This window comes from Barbus barbus (assembly GCF_936440315.1).
Source record: "Barbus barbus genome assembly, chromosome: 23".
Taxonomy (NCBI): Eukaryota; Metazoa; Chordata; class Actinopteri; order Cypriniformes; family Cyprinidae; genus Barbus; species Barbus barbus.
The window spans coordinates 22,579,309-22,601,279 of NC_136751.1; the positions used below are offsets into that span (position 1 = coordinate 22,579,309).

General features: G+C 37.1%; 1 protein-coding gene across 1 annotated transcript in view; it reads left to right on the forward strand.

Annotated features, from left to right (window-relative positions):
• The window catches only part of LOC306842731 (basic helix-loop-helix ARNT-like protein 2), a 25,176-nt gene extending 3,950 nt beyond the window's left edge, over positions 1–21,226 (forward strand). Inside the window, exons 2-17 of the mRNA XM_079373764.1 lie at positions 5,739–5,868; positions 7,120–7,173; positions 7,274–7,315; positions 7,512–7,669; positions 7,825–7,904; positions 8,104–8,196; positions 10,660–10,777; positions 11,523–11,669; positions 12,487–12,727; positions 13,571–13,677; positions 14,280–14,430; positions 14,579–14,646; positions 15,440–15,557; positions 15,884–15,974; positions 16,073–16,172; positions 16,603–21,226. Coding sequence (XP_079229890.1) covers positions 5,739–5,868; positions 7,120–7,173; positions 7,274–7,315; positions 7,512–7,669; positions 7,825–7,904; positions 8,104–8,196; positions 10,660–10,777; positions 11,523–11,669; positions 12,487–12,727; positions 13,571–13,677; positions 14,280–14,430; positions 14,579–14,646; positions 15,440–15,557; positions 15,884–15,974; positions 16,073–16,172; positions 16,603–16,754 — 1,850 coding nt within the window. The 3' untranslated portion in view covers positions 16,755–21,226. The remainder of the gene's footprint in view (positions 1–5,738; positions 5,869–7,119; positions 7,174–7,273; positions 7,316–7,511; positions 7,670–7,824; positions 7,905–8,103; positions 8,197–10,659; positions 10,778–11,522; positions 11,670–12,486; positions 12,728–13,570; positions 13,678–14,279; positions 14,431–14,578; positions 14,647–15,439; positions 15,558–15,883; positions 15,975–16,072; positions 16,173–16,602) is intronic.
• The last annotated feature ends 745 nt before the right edge of the window (positions 21,227–21,971 follow it).

Consider the following 21,971-nt stretch of genomic DNA (forward strand, 5'->3'; position numbering starts at 1 on the left):
CAAATGCCTCGTAAACTTTGGGATTTGCATCAAGCTCAAAGAATTTACCATTTCCTTATCCAGTTTATTACAAACCCACATCAAAATGATTTCTAAATCTGATGCTTATGTGTCTTTCATTTATGGCTAGTTGTGTTAGAATGAAATATAAGTAATTCTTTACTGAAACTCACAATATAAAGTGTACATGGGTGATAAGGATTAAAAGCAATAATGATTAATACATTAAAATCCAAAAGTCTATGCCACAGTCTTGCTTCTAAGAGATGAAGTAAATGAAGACTATTTGTTGTGATCCATTAGAAATTTGTCAAGAAGATTGATGCTTTTATATAACTACATTATACTTTTATTGTTACATTTTTATAAAAATCTAGAGACTTTAATTTTCTTTCCTTTAAATAGGAGTGCATAATTTTGTAGCTTATCTATGCAGTGGTTATAGCCATGGGTTAATTGCCTAATTATCAAAATAATTCAATTCTTTTAAAGCAGTCTATTGATAAATTGCCAGCTGTTGAGGCAAGGCACTTTTGTAATTTGTTAGAAAAACTAGGTCATGTCTAAACTGAATGCCTTTTTTTTGTTTTAGACATTTGTCTAATGCATCATTCATTCATTTGTCATGTCTACGGATTCTCACATTTTACACACATTTCTTGAGCAAGTCTAAAACTGAACTGAAAAATAGAGCATACCATGCAACTAAGTCATCTTCGCTACATTAATATGGAAAGGTCTGAAAAATAGACATAATTGCCTTGCATTGAACATTATTGTGGCATTATTGCAGTCTTTTGCTTTCGTCATACAGAAAATCCACCATCCAAAGCCAAGATGCTTCAACCGGCTTGATTTGTGGTTTTAAACAACCTAGACATTAGTAATTGACGTTCACGCTTTAGTGAATGGAACGCACCAGTGTCTTATTTAACTGAGGGAAGAATTAAAGGCATAGTTCACCAAAAATGAAAATTCTGTCATTGTTTACTCACCCTCAAGTAGTTCCAAACCTGTATGAATTAGGGGTGTAACGATACACCGGTGGCACGGTTTGGTTCACTGTTTTGGAGCCATCTTTCATCTGAATCATCAGTCATTTGCTGTTAAATTTCTAATAATGCACATGCATTTTTTTAAGCTCGAAAAACCAATAGCATAAGTGCAGACATAATAAATGTATTATATTATGCTAAATATTAGTTGTATATATAGATTGTGATTGGTCAATAGCCCAATATTGTTGAATGAGTGCCAAACTAACAATCTTTTCTTAACAAGTCATTTTTAGCTGAATTTTCGTCTGTTTATTTAATCAGTATTTCATTTATTTATGTAGTTGTTTTGGTAAGTAGCCATTAAGTGGAATAATCTACAGTCAGCAAGTCATTATTGAAAAATGAACCCATTCAGGTTGACCCTGTTGTTGTTTAGTGACTGAATGATTGTAAGCTAGCTTTTACTTAAGCTTTTGTCTCACAAATTAGTAAATATTTATTTTATAATAAGTTACAGCAGATCCTTCTTCCCTTCCATCAGTAGAGCTGACTTATTGAGGGAATTTGCAAGAGCATTCAATACATCACAGAAGTCTTCTAAGTTTACAGGACATAACTCGACGTCAACATATAATTAAACCCTGTGGTTATCTGTTTGTCCAACATTAATTTAATACTCAACCATGAGACGTAAAATCCTACCAAGGTGTGGGGCCAAAAGTGTGGCAAAGCTAAAAACATTGAAGTGGAATCACTGACCTACTTTCACACACTTTTGTCACGTTTCTTGCACAACGTTTGGCGTAAATAAATTGAGTTTGGGCATGTTTCCCGTGCAGCTCTATGGTAACAGGGTAAAGTATCATGAATAATTACCTCACCTTGTGATCATTTGTCTCAGTGATGACATGTAGTGCTTGCATTGACTGTTTTTCCAAGTTATTTAGACAGATAATCTACTAAATAATTCAGGCATTTTGCAATTTATGGGTGTGTATTGCTTTTAATGACATTTAAAGAGTATAATTATACTTAAAATGCATTTGTCTTAAGAAGTATGTATGGTTGCGGTGATGAGTGATGTGAGTGTTCTATTTGAGTTTGAATACAGTGAAAATAATCGTACGTAGGCATGTGTATGTATATAGGTGTGTGTGTGTGTGTGTATACATATATGTACATATACACATGTATACATATATACACACACACCTACATACATGCATATATACAGGTCCTTTTCAAAAAATTAGCATATTGTGATAAAGTTCATTATTTTCTGTAATGTACTGACAAACATTAGACTTTCATATATTTTAGATTCATTACAACACAACTGAAGTAGTTCAAGCCTTTTATTGTTTTAATATTGATGATTTTGGCATACAGCTCATGAAAACCCAAAATTCCTATCTCAAAAAATTAGCATATCATGAAAAGGTTCTCTAAACGAGCTATTAACCTAATCATCTGAATCAACTAATTAACTCTAAACACCTGCAAAAGATTCCTGAGGCTTTTAAAAACTCCCAGCCTGGTTCATTACTCAAAACCGCAATCATGGGTAAGACTGCCGACCTGACTGCTGTCCAGAAGGCCATCATTGACACCCTCAAGCAAGAGGGTAAGACACAGAAAGAAATTTCTGAACGAATAGGCTGTTCCCAGAGTGCTGTATCAAGGCACCTCAGTGGGAAGTCTGTGGGAAGGAAAAAGTGTGGCAGAAAACGCAGCACAACGAGAAGAGGTGACCGGACCCTGAGGAAGATTGTGGAGAAGGACCGATTCCAGACCTTGGGGGACCTGCGGAAGCAGTGGACTGAGTCTGGAGTAGAAACATCCAGAGCCACCGTGTACAGGCGTGTGCAGGAAATGGGCTACAGGTGCCGCATTCCCCAGGTCAAGCCACTTTTGAACCAGAAACAGCGGCAGAAGCGCCTGACCTGGGCTACAGAGAAGCAGCACTGGACTGTTGCTCAGTGGTCCAAAGTACTTTTTTCGGATGAAAGCAAATTTTGCATGTCATTCGGAAATCAAGGTGCCAGAGTCTGGAGGAAGACTGGGGAGAGGGAAATGCCAAAATGCCTGAAGTCCAGTGTCAAGTACCCAGTCAGTGATGGTCTGGGGTGCCATGTCAGCTGCTGGTGTTGGTCCACTGTGTTTTATCAAGGGCAGGGTCAATGCAGCTAGCTATCAGGAGATTTTGGAGCACTTCATGCTTCCATCTGCTGAAAAGCTTTATGGAGATGAAGATTTCATTTTTCAGCACGACCTGGCACCTGCTCACAGTGCCAAAACCACTGGTAAATGGTTTACTGACCATGGTATTACTGTGCTCAATTGGCCTGCCAACTCTCCTGACCTGAACCCCATAGAGAATCTGTGGGATATTGTGAAGAGGAAGTTGAGAGACGCAAGACCCAACACTCTGGATGAGCTTAAGGCCACTATCGAAGCATCCTGGGCCTCCATAACACCTCAGCAGTGCCACAGGCTGATTGCCTCCATGCCACGCCGCATTGAAGCAGTCATTTCTGCAAAAGGATTCCCGACCAAGTATTGAGTGCATAACTGAACATAATTATTTGAAGGTTGACTTTTTTTTTTTTGTATTAAAAACACTTTTCTTTTATTGGTCGGATGAAATATGCTAATTTTTTGAGATAGGAATTTTGGGTTTTCATGAGCTGTATGCCAAAATCATCAATATTAAAACAATAAAAGGCTTGAACTACTTCAGTTGTGTTGTAATGAATCTAAAATATATGAAAGTCTAATGTTTATCAGTACATTACAGAAAATAATGAACTTTATCACAATATGCTAATTTTTTGAAAAGGACCTGTATATCAATGTGTATGTGTGTATATGTATACATATATACATATACTTGCATGTATATACATACACACACACACACATATATATATATATATATATATATATATATATATATATATACACACATGCCTACGTACAATATTTTTATACATACATGCATGCTTTTGAATGATCCATCCTGGAAAATTAATAGTGAGTCAGTGAAATGGCCTTTCTCTTGTGCAGATGACGTCACAGTCGTCATAAGCGCTAGTATCCGAATGGAGGTCAGTGAAGTCCAGGTAATATCAGGAGCCAGTGAAAGACGGAGCTCTTTACTGTTGGGTGCGGCCTTCCCATCGGCCACATAAAACCAAATAATCCCGCCGCAGATCTTCACTCCAGCACACGGGATTAAAAATCAGGTTGTTGCTGATCTGTTAACGGCTATTTAGGTCACTGGGCCTGCAGAGCACTGTTAAATATAGGAGCCAGGGGCACAAGCTGTGTTTGGCCTGGCCTGTTCCATTGTCGCCTGAACCTGATGGCTCTGTGACAACACACACACACATACGCGGAGTACATGCACGTGTACACATGGCCGGTCTGAGGAGGACGCGCAGATGCAGTTCAGGGCCTAATGAGGTGGAGCGTGTCTGTTGATCTTAGAGGCTTAAAGCAACAGGTGAAGCAGGGGGGAAAACAGACTGCCCCATTAAAGCCTCTTCATGAATAAGTTGCTCTGCTTGCAAGGAGTTTGTGAATGGATTATGGTGGTCAATGGCAATAACAGATGGCAAATACAGCTCCATTATGTGTCTGCTAGGTAGAGCTGCACAGTTTGCTCAGAAAAGTAATATTGCAGTTAGTGTGACAAATACTGTGATTGTGATTTGAATTGCGGTATGAACAGTACTCTTGTGAAGCGCTTCGTTTTATTCATTCACTTTGTAGTTTTACCCTTTATATGGGCTACTTGTTCATTTTTTTTTTTTTTTTTCAGTTGTTATTGTTGTAATAATAACTGTAATAATATTGTGTGGAGCTTTATTTTATTTAATTTGTTTGCACATTCACAATGTATTCTCATTGTAGCTTTACTTCAGCATGGGCTAATTGTTCTTATTTCAGTAATAATAATAATAATAATAATAATAATATCGTTTTTATATTATTTCAATAATCACACTAGGGCTTTTTGATTTTTACTTTGTTAAATGGAGACCAAAACGGAAATTGAATTGACAGTGTCTTCCATCATAGTCCTTTGCTTTCATTTGCAACATTGACTAAATGCTGCAGTGATTTTAGCCAAAAACCAGAAGCTAAAGCTGTTTTAACTCAACAGGTGCATGATCTTAGTGTTTGACAGTGCTGTTCTGTAATGAAGACTGGATATTATGTAAATAGAAATAGATGCACTGCTATAAAACGCTTCTTATTTTAAAGCTTTGTTTGTGCAGGAAGTCAAAGGCCGTGTGTTAAAATGAACTCGCGTATTCCTTCTTGTCTGAATGGGCGTATAGATGTGCACAAAGGAAAGAGTGATGCACGTTTTGTGGAGGTGAAGTAGGTTGTCTGTATTGTGTTCACGGTCGCCCAGCCTCAATGCGGCAAGTAGTTCTCTGTGAACTTTTCTTTCTAAGAACCAGGTGTAAACTGGGTTTCTGGGTTTTAAGATTACACTTTTAAGACGACTTTCACAAGATAAAAAATGTCCTGTTTATTATCACCACACAGACAAAAAGTATCACTCTGAATCCACACAAAAATCCACCGATTACAGATGGTCTGATTCTTTAGATGTCTGTTATGAAATCTATTCCACAGTGCCCTGGTTCCAATATGTAGCACGTAGTTGTGTTTTGGCATGTTTCTTTTTGTAAGTTTACTATAATAAATCCCTCCCACCATTGGCAGGAGACGCATTAGAGGAAGAACGCCAGGGCCTCTCTGTCTCTCTGTCTGGTTTGATGACCCCCACCTCAGCCACCGGCATGGCCTCAGGCATGGAGCTGCCCAGAAAACGGAAAGGCAGCATGGACATCCCGTGAGTATATTTATATATTTACATATTTCCATTTGTCACTAGTAGAGGCTGGCGGTTTGACAAAATATGACAGTTACTGTATAAATCACAATATTGTATTTTTGCAGTAATAAGAAATTAAAGATTGGAATGGTTTATTTGAATGGTTTGAAGAATTGTTTGTATATTAAACAAAAGTGTGGCAATGCCTATTTTTAAATATTTCTATTTCTAGTTATTTAAATGCTTAAATCTTGTCTTAAATAATAAAGTAATTACTTAAAGGATTTAAATGTTGTTTGCATATTGTAAATTTAAGTATTTTTTTATTTGTGTTAAATTAATACTGTTATTCGCCAAAGACAAGGATGCATTAAATTATTAAAAACTGATACTAAGGACATTTATAATGTTACAAAAGATTTCAGATGAATACTGTTCTTTTGAACTTAATCAAAGAATCCTGGAAAAATGTATCATGGCTTTTACAAAAATATATTAAGCATAATAAGAAATGATTCTTGAGCACCAAATCAGCATATTAGAATGATTCATGTGACACTGGAGTAATGAATGCTGAAAATTGAGCTTTGCCATCACAGGAATATTACATTTTAAAATATATTAAAAGAGAAAACAGTCATTTTAAATTGTAATATTTCACAATTACTGTTTTTACTGTAATGCGGCTTTTGAATAGTTGTGTAATTGTTTTGTTTTTTTAATTGTCAAATCTCCTGTTTATTTTCTTTTTATTTGTAGCTTGATGGACACAAACCACCAAAACATGAAAAAAATAGTTGTCCTGTACTATTAGTTCTGCCTTTTTAATGCTGCCTGGATAAGTCGCATTGGCTGCATAGGTTTAATTCGTATTGATGAGATGAGTCACAGTTGTTGTATAGCCATATATCTTTGCCGCTTTGATTTTTGCATTACTCCATGTTTCTTTGTGATTAAAGTAAAGTCCATCCCACATAAATGTCTATATAAGCTGCATATCCTCATACCGACCAGCCCTAGTGTCTTGAAAAAGTATGTGCGTGGGTGAGAGAATGTAACGCATTAATAATCAATATTTAAATTTTATAGCTAATTTGCTATAGCTGATGACTAATATCCTCTTGTTTGGCCTGTTAGCCCCTGTCCTGCTTTTCTGAATGAGTCAAGATGCATTGGGAAAGGAAGTGCATGGTCTGTGTTTAACGTTCCGCTTAGAATCACGGCAGCATTTCATGAGTCACTTTAATCATCTCACCACTTTGTTTCCAGGGAAACAAAATCTGCATCAAATCTAGAGGAGGATATGGAGGACGATCAGGGAAGGTACTAAGCCAATTACAATACTCAATATGGCTCACCTTGTTTATTGATTTTAATCATTAGTTTTAACATTTCTATGTCTTTTATTATTATGTTTTCTTAGATCGGAAGGAGACGACCAGCACTTAAAAATTAAGTGTATCAGGTACTTATCGCAAAAATTTTATTTATTTATCCACCTTTTTATTATTATTGTTATTATTACTATTATTTCATTTTTAGTTGTTAAATTGGAAGTTTCCACTGTCATTGAAATTCAAACACTAAAAAAAAATTAAGTGACGTTATATTTCAGCTTAGTGGAGTTCAGTGGTACTTAAAACATAAATTTAATCTTGTAGAGAACCTCATAGTCAGATCGAGAAACGTCGGCGAGATAAGATGAATAACTTGATTGACGAGTTGGCAGCGATGATCCCCACCTGTAACCCCATGTCCCGCAAGCTTGACAAACTCACTGTGTTACGAATGGCTGTCCAGCACCTCAAATCGCTCAAAGGTACCTAGATTTGCTTTTTGTGTAGCCTAGCATACACAAAGACTAATATTGAGCTTGAAAAATGTATTTTCCTTCATGAATACCTAATTAAAGCAAACAGTGATGAATGTTCTTGAACATACAGTATGTGGGGTAATGGAGTGCCTGTTTTTCAGGGGCAACCAGCTCGTTTGCAGAAGCCAATTACAAACCTGCATTCCTCCCAGACGATGAGCTCAAACACCTTGTCCTAAGGGTAAATCCTACAATTTGTAGAACCATGTCTTAAAGCTGTTTGTAACAGCAGAAGTACTATAAATGATTGTACACTGTAAATGATTGATTATGTGGGTGGAAAAGGCTCCAAAAATTGTTTTTGTTTGAACGGCATTTTGACTGTTTGCGATTGTGAAATTACATCAAGCCTAAATTATCTCTTTCTATCTCTTGTCCAGGCTGCGGATGGATTTCTCTTTGTAGTTGGCTGTGACCGTGGGAAGATAGTCTTTGTCTCAGAATCGGTTTCAAAAATCCTGAATTACAGCCGGGTAGGACAGTTCAACTATATATATACATATACATACAGTGGTGTGAAAAAGTGTTGGCCCCCGTCCTGATTTTTTTTATTTTTTGCATGTTTGTCACACTTTAATGTTTCAGATCATCAAACTAATTTAAATATCAATCAAAGATAACACAAGTAAACACAACATGCAGTTTTTGAATGAAGTTTTTTATTATGAAGGGAAAACCAAATCCAAACCCACATGACCCTGTGTGAAAAAGTGCTTGCCCCCTAAACCTAATAACTGGTCGGGCCACCCTTAGCAGCAACAACTGCAATCAAGCATTTGCGATAACTTGCAATGAGTCTGTTACAGCGCTGTGGAGGAATTTTTGCCCACTCATCTTGGCAGAATTGTTGTAATTCAGCCACATTGGAGGGTTTTCGAGCATGAACCGCCTTTTTAAGGTCATGCCACAGCATCTCAATAGGATTCAGGTCAGGACTAGGCCACTCCAAAGTCTTCATTTTGTTTTTCTTCAGCCATTCAGAGGTGGATTTGCTGGTGTGTTTTGGATCATTGTCCTGCTGCAGAACCCAAGTTCGCTTCAGCTTGAAGTCACGAACAGATGGCCGGACATGGTCCTTCAGGATTTTTTGGTAGACAGCTGAATTCATGGTTCCATTTATCACAGCAAGTCTTCCAGGTCCTGAAGCAGCCCCAGACCGTCACCCTACCACCACCATATTTTACTGTCGGTATGATGTTCTTTTTCTGAAATGCTGTGTTACTTTTACGCCAGATGTAATGGGACACACACCTTCCAAAGAGTTCAACTTTTGTCTCGTCAGTCCACAGAGTATTTTCCCAAAAGTCTTGGGGATCATCAAGATGTTTTCTGGCAAAACTGAGACGAGCCTGTGTTCTTTTTGCTCAGCAGCGGTTTTCGTCTTGGAACTTTGCTATGCAGGCCATTTTTGCCCAGTCTCTTTCTTATGGTGGAGTCATATGGTGGACCGCAAGTGAGGCCTGCAGTTCTTTAGATGTTGTTGTGGGGTCTTTTGTGACCTCTTGGATGAGTCGTCGCTGCGCTCTTGGGGTTATTTTGGTCGGCCAGCCACTCCTGGGAAGGTTCACCACTGTTCCATGTTTTTGCCATTTGTGGATAATGGCTCTCACTGTGGTTCGCTGGAGTCCCAAAGCTTTAGAAATGACTTTATAACCCTTTCCAGACTGATAGATCTCAATTACTTTCTTTCTCATTTGTTCCTGAATTTCTTTGGATCTCAACATGATGTGTAGCTTTTGAGGATCTTTTGGCCTACTTCATTTTGTCAGGCAGGTCCTGTTTAAGTGATTTCTTGATTGCGAACAGGTGTGGCAGTAATCAGGCCTGGGTGTGGCTAGAGAAACTGAACTCAGATGTGATAAACCATAGTTATGTACAGGGGGGCAAACACTTTTTCACACAGGGCCATGTGGGTTTGGATTTTGTTTTCCCTTCATAAAAAAACCCTTCATTTAAAAACTGCATGTTGTGTTTACTTGTTATCTTAGATTAATATTTAAATTAGTTTGATCTGAAACATTAAAGTGTGACAAACATACAAAATAAAAAATTAGGAAGGGGGCCAAAACTTTTTCCCACCTCTCTCTATATATATATGTGTGTGTGTGTGTGTGTGTGTGTGTGTGTGTATGTGTGTATATGTGTGTGTATATATATGTATGTGTATATGAATTTTCAATTCATCAAAATATCCACCATTAGCAGCTATTACAGCTCTGCATAATCTGGGCATCCGAGCTGTCAGTTTATTCAAACATTGACTTTGAATTGGCAATCAATTGTTGAAGCTACAGTATTAAGGTGTGCTGACCCAAAGATCTTTTAAAAACCTGGGCCAAGTTTAAACCAGTAACCAGGCATCACAGCTGCCAAAGGGGCATGTCTGACTTTGACATGTATATATTGCCATTATTATGTTTTATTGCTGGTCTTCAATGATAATGTGAAGTTACTTTATTGTATTTGCACCAAAAAATAAGTATTTATGCTGATATTGTCCAAAACCACACTTTGCCAGGGGTGTTTCCAAACTTTTGGAGGACAGTGTGTGTGTGTATGTATGTATATATATATATATATATATATATATATAAGCACATTATTTTTTTAATAATAAGATTACTATACAACTGTAATTATGGACAGATGTACACTACCAGACAAAAGATTAGTCACACGTACTCATTCTTTATTTTAATTTTTTTGCCATTGTCCACATAGTCAAGTCATCATGACTTAAAAAGCAAGTGTGCTAGTGACTCTCCCCCCCTCTCTCTCTCTCTCTCTCTCGCTATATATATATATATATATATATATATATATATATATATATATATATATATATATATATATATATATATATATATATATATATATATATATATATATAAAAAAGAAATTGTTTACCTGGCTCATTTGAATGTTTTGCTCCCCAGACGGAGTTAATTGGACAGAGCCTGTTTGATTATGTTCATCCTAAGGACATTGGTAAAGTGAAGGAACAGCTGTCTGCCTCTGAACTCTACCCACGGGAGCGCCTCATAGACGCCAAAAGTAAACATACTTTGGCCGTAATAAAGTTTGTGTCTGTTTCCTGAATGCTTTTCTGAAATGCTTATACAGTTTTATGTTGCATGCACATTGTACTCAGTCTGCTTTATAAATATATACAGTATACACCATCATTCAAATATTTGGGGTTAGTAAGACCAACAAGGATGCATTTATTTGATCAAAAATACAGTAAAAACGGTAATATTCTTTTCTTTTGTAATATATTTTAAAATGTAATTTATTGTTGTGGTGGCAAAGCCGAATTTTGAGCAGCCATTACACCAGTCGTCAGTGTCGCATGATTCTACCGAAATAATTGTAATATACTGATTTGGTGTTCAAATAACATTGATTATTATTAACAATGTTGACAATAGTGTTTTTGCTTAATATTTCTGTGAACACCATTTAGATGAATAGAATGTTTAAAAGAACAGCAATTAAATATTTCGTAACATTATAAATATCTTAACTGTCACATTTGATCAATACAAGTATACATTTTTTTTTTTAATATAATCTCTACCAACCCCAGACTTTTTTTTCATTATTTACTCTCCTGGCATAAAACACAATAAAAGTAGTCCATATGACTCATGTGCTGTATTTGAAGTTTTCCAAAGCCGTAGGATTGCTTTTAGTAAAAAAAAAAAAAATTGTAAAAACATGAGGGTGAGTAAATAACAAAATATGCATTTTTGGGAAAATCATTCTTTCAACCAGTCTGACTGGTGTTTATGTGCAGCGGGATTGCAGGTGCAGGCTGAGCTCCCTGTCGGAGCGGCTCGGCTTTACTCTGGAGCACGGCGCTCATTCTTCTGCCGAATGAAGTACAACAAAGTTACAGTCAAAGAAGAGAAGGACTTCCAGGCTGGGGCTTCAAAAAAGAAAGGTCAGCAGCATTTCACCCAGGATGCATCAGGAGCTCATCCTGTTTTTACAATGAAGTTGATAAACATGGTTTTCTAATTTTAATGATGTGAAGTGAATCAGAAGAGCCTTGTGTTCATGCAATCAAATCCACTGTCTGTTATGATATGAAAAAAGAAGAGGAAAATAGAAGTTAAATAAAGGTTCTATATTCTTGGCTTCAGACTGGCAATGTCTCTCTTCTTGCTGAGAACCAGGTCCAAGATGTCATTTGTGACGTGTTGATGACGTGGTCTGCATATTTACTCCATTACGCATCTCTTTTTTTTTTCTTCTCGCCACATGCAGTGGTGTAAGCACAGCTTGTGGGATTTCATTCCAACAGCTATATTCCTACAAAGTTGTTGGATAGTGACCTCACTTTGGAAAGTGTTTTGCTGTGCTGTCTGGACTTGAACAGCATTGACGTTTCTTTTCTTGGTGAGCATGGCCTTTTCCAAACTGCCCAGAGCAGTTAGTTGTTCAGGCAACCCTGTAAAGCCATGCATTGGTTTTTATGCATTTATTTTCATGCATCGAACATGCATTATAAGCTAGTGTTTCAATTTCAGTATGCCAAAAGCTTATATTTAAGCTTTCCTACATATCACGTTTGTCACAACACTGAAAAAAAAAACATTTGTCAGATGTTTGTCACGGCACGTTTTTAGATTAAATCAAGCAAATCCAAAATCGAATGAAACGTGCACCTTTGTGTTCCTCTTTAATAGCATATGGTGGAACATTTGGCTCACAGCTCACCTGTAAATTGACTCTGTTTTGATTGACTGCCCCAACAGAGTCACAGCGTTACTGCACTGTGCAATGCACAGGCTACATGCGCACCTGGCCCACGCGCCAGCTGGGCACGGAGGGGGAGGCCGAGGCGGATAAAGAGAGCTCCCACTTCAGCTGCCTGGTAGCAGTGGGCCGCGTGCACCCCCACACCCTCCCGCAGGCCAACGGAGAGATCAAGGTCAAGCCTACTGAATTTGTCACCCGCTACGCCATGGATGGCAAATTCACCTTTGTAGATCAACGGTAAATTGACTCTTGTGTTGGGAATAAATAAATGTGAATTTTTGTGACTGGCAATTGTTTGTATGCGTAATCATAGTCATTTGTGCAAACTAGCTCCACAGTATGTAATTACCCACATAACTTTCCCTTGTCTGGTATGTTCCATAGTAAGTTGACTGTACATGGGCACTTCATTCTCACTAGAGGGCGGCAAGCGTTTTCTTTTCAACGTTAGTAAGATAATAGTTAACGGTTTGCCAGTATTAACTCGATACGCAAATGAGCAATCTGAATGAACTTAGTCATTTACTTGTACATTTTTTATTTTGGTTGGCATGCACACCTGTGCACCATTTATGTGCACCACTATTAATGAAAGTAAATATTGTATACAATATTTCAGGAAAAATTATAAAATATAATTATATATTTACTTATAAAATGTTCTTTCCAGAACTTGCATTAGTTTTCCAATTGTTAAAGGGAGACAGTTGCATTTGGTTGTATATTTTATATAGTAAACTATATAAAATTTCTTACAGAAAATTCTGATTATATTTTCTATAATAATTATCCAATAATAATTATTGTGTAATTTATTATTTACTAAATACCTGTATAATGACTCCTTTAAAATGTTTTTTTTTTCCTTTCTTTTTTTAAACACTCTTGACATCTGCTGTTGGTCATGCATGCAGATTTGCCTCAATGTTGGCATGTCAGAATAGCCTAGATGCTCAAATAAAAAGAGTAATGTTTTGATAGTGTAAACACTGTGGCTAAAAAAAAGTTACTTCTCCTTTTAAGTTTCATAGTGATAAATGTGATTTTAAAAACTGAATTCTATTTATATCTCACACACAGAGCCACCACCATTCTGGGTTATTTACCCCAGGAGCTGCTAGGCACATCCTGCTATGAATACTTCCATCTGGACGACCTGCCTCATTTGGCAGATAGACACCGAAAAGGTACAGTGCATCCAGATTCTTCCCATTAGAAACACTGGAGCTCTAAACAGGTTTTCCTAAAAGTATTTTCTAAGAAACTGGGCAGACTGCCTAAGACATTTGTACAAAGAAGGACACGAGTCGCCAAATCCTCATCATCCATCATTAATCATTAGTCTTCTAAAGAACATTAGAACAGCTTTCAATGGCAGATACACAAGGGCAGTGCCTCAGAGAGTTGTATTGGATTACATGCGTATATAAGTAAATGTGATATTTAGTTCTTTTTCTTTGTTTACTCATTACACTACTATATAAGTTTCTTTCTTCCATCTAATGAAAGTAAATGTGGGTCTGTCAAAATCTTAAAATATAGCATACAAATCGTTGACCGCTTCTATTGTACTTTTGGCCATTTTGGAACGTTTTGGAACAGCCTGGATCCCCATGTACTTTCATTATTTGCCAATAAGTCATCAGTACATTCAGCCTCGACTTTGTATTCTGTCAAATATAAAATGTAATATGGGATTGGAATGACTGGTTTTATGAGTAAATGACCATTAGATGTTTGGATTTTGTGCACTGTTGCTCTTTGTCATTTTGGTCGCCTCTTTTCACAGTGCTTAGGTGTAAAGAGAAGATTGAGACAAACTGCTATAAGTTTAAAACGAAATATGGCTCTTTCGTCACCTTACAAAGTCAGTGGTTTAGTTTTATAAATCCCTGGACCAAAGAAGTAGAATACATAGTGTCAACCAACACAGTTATATCGTAAGTACCAGCATCTCTTCTTGTTTTTCTAACAGACCGTTTTTTTCCTATAACTGCATATCAATGTCATGATTCAACCTGTCGCACCCAAATTCTGTGATCGTTGAGATAACAGATTATTTCTTGACTCTTTTTCCACCTGACTCAGCGGTAAAAGTAATCCAGGTGGATCAGGGGATAAGTCTGAGCAGCCTAGCAGTTCCAAGGCCTCGGAGGGTGAGTACAGAGATCTGTGAATGTTGTAAATCTGTTTTGTTTCTAGGCGTGTACCTATAATTTGCATATTGCATTGTGAAACCATATATAGAGGAAAAGGCATATTGTTTAATGTGGCAACTATATAAATGCAAGTCCAGCTTTCCAGTTAATAAAAAGCTGGTCACCTTTTTAATATATGCATCACCTTTTTCTTTGGGGTTTGTTTGTTTTTTGGTTTGCTTGGGGTTTTGTTTAGTTGTGTGTATGTGTTTTTGTTTGTTTGTTTGGTTTTGTTTTGTTTGGGATTTGATTTGGTTTGGTGTTTTTGTTTTGTTTTCTTTTGTTCATTAGCTGGAACCACCTAAATTTGGTTTGCATGATTTGCTTTTGCTTTGGGTTTTGTTTTGTGTGTGTGTCTGTTTGTTTGTTTGGTTTGGTGTTTTTTTGTTTGTTTTTTTTTTGTTTTGTTTTTTATCATTAGCTGGAAACAGCTGAATTTGGTTTGCATGATTTGTGTTAAATGATAAAATATTGCTAAATTTGTTTTCATTGTCAGATTTTACTTTTGATTTGAAATTATATTATGGGAGGATTAGATAGGAACTGTATGCCTTTTGTATGCCTACATACAAAAAAAGACACAAAAAACACATTACGAAGTTGGCCGCAGAGATAACTTGCAGAAAATATCAAACAGAAAGACATAGTTTTTCCGCCTGTGTTTAGTAAGCCTTCTGTTATTATTAATTCTAAATATATCCAACTCTTTTAAGGTCCAATAGTAGTTTTGTTTTTGTTTTTTGTTTTGTAGATGATGCCAAGAAGTCCCAACAAGTTCCAATCATCCCAGGGATCTCCAGTGCATCAGGCATGATTTACGCTGGGTGCATAGGGACCCAAATTGCTAATGAGATAATGGACTATAATAGGTAAACCAATTACATAGCTTCCTTTCTATTATTAAATTTGGTGTAATTTACAGTGAAGTATTACAAGCGATGAAAATTAAGGTAATTTGGGATTGTTTGGTAAGCTTGTCGTCCAACAAACGACTAGTTAATTAGTGATGTTGAGTAGTTTATTTTATCTTTTTTTTTTTTTTTTTTAAATATAAGTAAATTATATATTCTTTTGTTAGTAGCAGTGCAAAAGATTCTTGGAAACTTTGTCAATTACTTGATTCTTGAAAATATGCAGTTGTGCACATCCCTAAAGAAAAGGTCTTTGAATTCTGATGTCTTGCTGTTTTCTTAAGGATGAACTCTTCACCATCCAGCGGCAATACAAGTCCATTCAGTTTACTGCAGGACAAGTCTCCACTGGCCCTTGCGCAGGCCAGCAGCAATGTGAGTCTGTCAAACAAATGTGTCGGTGTGTTTAGAAATTCATTGACAATTTTGTGGTTTCTTGTGTTCTAACGCGTTAGTACTTCACATGCTTTAAGGTGCCAAATGGGGAAGTGACAGATGTGGAGATGCCTGGCAAATCAAGCTCAGAGGAGGAAGCGAGGGGTGGGGCCTTCACAGCAGGAGAAAGTCTGATGGGTAGATGTTATTTTATTATATTACATTGGCCATGTGGTACTTAAGATATAATAGCTTGTCAAGAATGCGTCTGGGTTTTTCCTGGAGAAAAGGTTTTGTGTAATGAAAATGCCTGCTTTTGGAACATTTAAGACTTTTTGCATTATGACATGATTTGCATGATAAAACTTGTTCAATTATTTTTTTATTTTTTTCACAATACATCATTATTAATAATAATAATTAGTATTAAATAGTATACTTAATTTAATTAGTAAATGATAAATTTTATTGATTTTAAAATATAATCAATATTTTCTTGTTCTGTAATTTCTTATATTAAATCGAAATATTTAAAACTAAGCTAAAGATTTTTTGCTTTAACCAAATGAAATTCTTTTTAAAAATGGCACTCACTTTTCTTTTCTTTGTCTGTGTTCCTGTCCTCCAGAGGGGAGCTCTCAGTTGGATCTGGAGGGGGTTCCTGGGTTAGGCGCTCTGAGCACTGACGAGGCAGCCATGGCGGTCATTATGAGCTTACTGGATACTGATGCCGACCTGGGTGAGGCCGTGGACTTTGACGAGATGCACTGGTCTCTGTGAACACAGCTCCAATTTTTTTTTTAAGATCCGTCTTATCTGGAGCTTTTTAAAATGAACCAACCATTAATTTTCATGGGGCAGCAAGCCGTCGACAATTCTTTGGCTTTCATGTTTTTAATTTATTAGTGTTTTATTTTTATGTGTACGGACAAGCTGCATGGCAGGTTATCTAGTGGCTGCCCTTGGTGAAGGAGAATCAAAGGGGATGGGGTCTCTCTGAGTACCTTAAGCAACAGGACCAGGTTTTATGTGGTCTGGTGTGCATTTCTTCACCTCAGCTCTGAGGTCACTTCAGCCCCTTGGCATGGATCAGAATGGAGAGACATTCTTGGCCTGTTTTGCCATGTTGAGGAACACATGCCTCAGCCAAGCCATAAGGCAAGAACTCAAATGGTTCACTGTGATCCAGTGGCGTAAGGATTTCAAAACTGTTTCCTTAGTCAATCAACACTTGAACTGATGCTTTTGAGGCATAGCTGGAGTACATTTTTTTTATGAAAACGTCATGGGATTCCTTTGGCAAGGGAAGCCTGGTAGTTATTTTACCCTTTTAGAGCAAAAATCATCTTGAATTCAATGTTTTTTGATGAACAAGAGTGGAACAACGGGGAGGGGTATTGGTAAGCGCTTGTGGTCATTTGTACAGAACTACTTGAAAAGACTGTGGAAAAATCTGAAAATTGAGGATCACCGTTAGGCCTGACATTTGTTTTTTCCTCTACAGTCTACAAACTTGTGTGTGAATGTGTACTTTTCCCTCAGACCTTCGCCTGCCCTGCCAGGGCTATGCTTTTCTTAAAACAGGGCCGTCACTAAAATTTACAGGGACTGGGACAACATTTTTAGAGGACCTGGGACAATGTTCTTGGTTGTTGCCCCCTTAGTTAGATATATTAGTTCTGCTGTTCTGAAAGACGGTCTTGATGGAGTTGGGCAACAGGTAAAATGGTGATTGGGAAAAAATAAGGGCAGGGTCTCTCAGGGAGCAATTCATGGAAACCCCTTCTCAAAATCCTTTAGTGGATCAACAAAGTACCACTTTTTAGACACTTGTATGAAGGTGGGGTTTAAGACGTCTACAGGGCTTCATTCTTTCATTAGTTCTTCTTGTTTAGTTATGTGCTAAGAAGAATAACATGCTCAACGTGATCAACATTTAGAAGGTGATTGCAGTTTAAATTGTATTTTGGAATTATATCCCATAATTTTAGTTATGGGAATAACCTAATCTCTACTCAACTTCAAAATACTAACAAAATCACTTTTTTGTGGAGTAAAATAGGAAGATGTTTTTTTTTTTTTTTAATTCTTCCTGCTTCAAGAAGATATTTAATACAAATCCAGCCATGAAGTCATGATGGTAACTCACTTTTAAAGGTATAATGCACCCTAAAATGGACAAAATGTTTATCATTTACTCACCCTCGTGTCTTTACAAACCTGTTTGACTTTTTCATGAAACACAAATGGAGATGTTTAGAAGAATGTTCACTCTTCTCTTTTCCATTTAATGAAAGTTAATAGTGACCATGGGCTTTCAAGCTGCAATAAGGACTATAAAAAGCACCATTAAAGTAATTCATAAGATTTGGGCACTATATTCCAAGTCCAACTTATCCCTTCATAGATCTCTAATTTAATTTATGCATTTTATCCTAAGGCTAGAATACACTAGAAGACTTTTGCCCTGGAGTCTGGAGGAGTCGACGCTAGTTGCCAAAAGTCAGAGCCAGCATGCAGCTTTTACAGATTCACATAAAATCACGTTGTATGCTGGGCTCAGATTCAGATTTTCTAGCTTCAGACTATGATTCCATTCAGTCAGAAGATATCAGACATATTTGGTATTTTGAGCTGATTTTTGAACACATATTGTTTTCATTTGTCGTACTTGTTGTGTTTGAAACGACTGTGAAGTCTAGTAGTGTGTCATCTACAGTTGTTAAGTCTATGAGTTAGTGAGTGGTGGTTTGAAATCCGATTTTAAAAGTCAGTGCATTCTAGTCATAAGGAAGAAAGAAAATCATACAGGTTTTGAAAGTAATGCTGGAATTTCCATTTTTGGCTGAACTATTACTTTAACTGAAGACAAGAGACCTAAGAACATGTTTTTACCATGTTTAAGTAGTATTAAATGATTTAAATGGATAAATCAAAGACAATGTCTACTGTAGTTTTGAGCCTGTTTTCTCAGAGGGCTACAGTCTTAGAAACATGACACCTCTTTTTGGGCAGATGATCTTTGTAGGCTGTTAATGTGATGCTATCAAATGCCATTTCTTGTAATAATTCCCTATTTTGTATATTATATTTGAGGTTTTATTGCGTGTGCACATCCTTGGGATACTGATTCTCTCTTTTTCTCTTTCTAAATTTCTCAAATTTTCAAAAAATGTCATCTGATTCCCCTGGGTAATCATTCACCTCAATGAATTCACATTTCAGCATGGCTTTGTATCTGATTTTGCGCATTTTCTTCTGAAATTTAGCTTCCCTTCGTCCTGGTGACCTTTCAGTGTATTGAACTGCTTTACTGTGATGGTGCACATGTGCCACAGGAGTCTCATGGCCTTGCGTGATGGAAACGGCTGATTCTGACCGATTATACCAAAGCAATTTGACCGCAGACATATTTCATGTACCCTTAACGCTCAGCTGCCCTGTGCTGTCAGATGATCTGTAATTCTGTGACTATAGTGTGAGCTGCTTTTAAAAAAAATGTCTTCATATCATTGTCTATAGTCTGTCGCATGCTGCCAAGAGCTTACTTGAAGGGAGGAAGCGACCCACCCAATCCAGCTGAAATGAAATACTGCTAGATGATGTATACATCTTTAGTGTGGAAATAAGTCTTGCCACGATCCACTGTTCATCCAACGATTGGCATTGCAAATGTTACGCGTTACCCAGAAATATAATCGGGCACTTCCTTAAACCTGACTGAAATTTCATGGGATCAACTGTACGTGTTTGTCACACAGGTGGTTAGATGTGTGAGCCAAGCACGATTCTGGTAAGATGACCAGTTAGGGATTTTGATTGGGCAGTTGTAGCCTTAAGCACAGGAACAGCTGCTTCGTTTGCCCCAATGTACAAGCATTGCTCTGTGCCATAACTGCAGGCTTGTCCTAAAAGTCAAAATTGTGATTTATATTGTTTCCCGCACCCCCACATAGCTTCCTTGTTTTCTAAAGTAACAGTTCACCCAAAAATGTACTCGCCCTCAGGCCATTCAAGATGTAGATGAGGTTGTTTCTTCATTGGAACAGATTTAGAGAAATTTAGCATTACATCACTTGCTCACCAATGGATCCTCTGCAGTGAATGGGTGCCGTCAGAATGAGAGTCCAAACAGCTGATAAATACATCATCATAATCCAAACAACTCCAGTCCATCAATTACCATCTTGTGAAGTGAAAGGCTGCGTTTTTGGAAGAAACAAATTCATCAAGGCGTTTTAAGATAAAACTGTTGCTTCTGTCCAAAACTGTTCTCGCATCTAGGTGTGCATATTTCTCTCCTTATTCAGATGGGATTACTTTTTCACTGGAGAGAACGGTATTATGAATAGAGGTCTTACATAATTACAAATGCACAGCTTTTCACAAAATACATTAATTGATAGACTGGAGTTGTGATGGTTTTTATCAGCTGTTTGGGGACTCATTCTGACGGCACCCATTCACTGCAGAGGATCCATTCATGAGCAAGTGACGTAATGCAAAATTTCGACAAATATGTTCAGATGAAGAAACTCATTTACATCTTGGATGGCCTGAGGGTGAGTACATTTAAGCAGATCTAAATTTTTTGGGTGAACTATTACTTTAATGTGACTATGTTCTGTTTGGAGTGGCATTCTACAGTTGCACTTGGCAGAAATCAAGTACTGTACGTAGGTTAGAACCACAGACCTTTTCTTCTTTCGCTTTTGTCCTAATTTAAGCTCTCTCACTATGTGTAGCCTAAGAATTTCTTGATTTTATATTGATCCAATAATATTCATTCATGCATGCCTTTTGTGTACCCTTTGCTTTTCTTTACCACTTTTTTGTTGTTCTGTTAGCTATCTAAGGGTATTGGATAAAGGTTTTTGCCTTAAGTCAGACAAAGACTTGTTCGTTGTTCTGTTTCCCTTTGTTGTCTGTCTTGAGTGTGTGATGAAAGTGGTTTGGGTATTCTGAAGACTTGAATATCTCAGTCGGGGAGCAGCCGTTGGGTCGAGCCTCCAGATCTGCATGCGTGCACCTCCTCATCGCTCTGTCTGAGCCTTTGATCAAGGCTGTCATGGAACGAGGGGTCTTGTCCAGGCAGGCCCCTTTTTTGTCTTTTGCTTGCTTCTCCTCCTCTGTTTGTTATTAAGCATTTGTATGACGCCATCGCTGCTGCTGTCAACAGGTCTGGTTAGTAGAAGAGAATCTGTCTCTCCAGGCTGACATGTAAAAAGATTCTTAAATAAACAACATTAGTTTCCTGTACATCTTTGTTGGTGTGTCATGTGTCAAAGTACAAAAGTTCAGCTGCTGAAAATGTAGTTTTTCCATCACAAGAAGAAATTACATTTTAGAATATAATCAAATAGAAACAGCAGGCGCAATGATATTATATCATAACTAGTTACCTAGCTGGGGACTATTTTCAGGCGCTGCATAATATCAATGTCATTTTGAGCTTTTTTTTAATTATTATTTACTATTAGTTACTAAAAAAATGTTAGAATTTTTTTTTAGTTAAATTTGTATTATTAAAAATGTAAACTCATATTATCAGATAATAAATGGCCATGACCAATCAAAATTGAATCAGGACCGGTTGATTAATGAAATTCCTGAAATTTTTCAATTACATTTCAGTAAATTCTTCTTCCTGTCGTTGCAATTCGATGTTAATAAAACTGAACCGTTCACGTTTACGCTGCTCATTTAAGCGGTTCAGTGCGTTCATTGGTTAAATCAAGAGTGAGACCAATGCTGACTCAAATGATGAATCTAGCTAAACCTCAATCTTCCGTGAGAGTCTTTGATGGTTTTTGTGTCCTCATTCACATTTCTGAGAATATTCACAAGCTTTCTCCGCTGCATGCACAAAATGGTTTTTACTATTTGTTAACTAGGTCACCAGAACAAGTCAGCTCACAAGCAACTGACATACATTTTTGACACTTCAAAGGAGAAATATGGAGCCGCAACTGTCCATTTATATAATATTATGCGTTC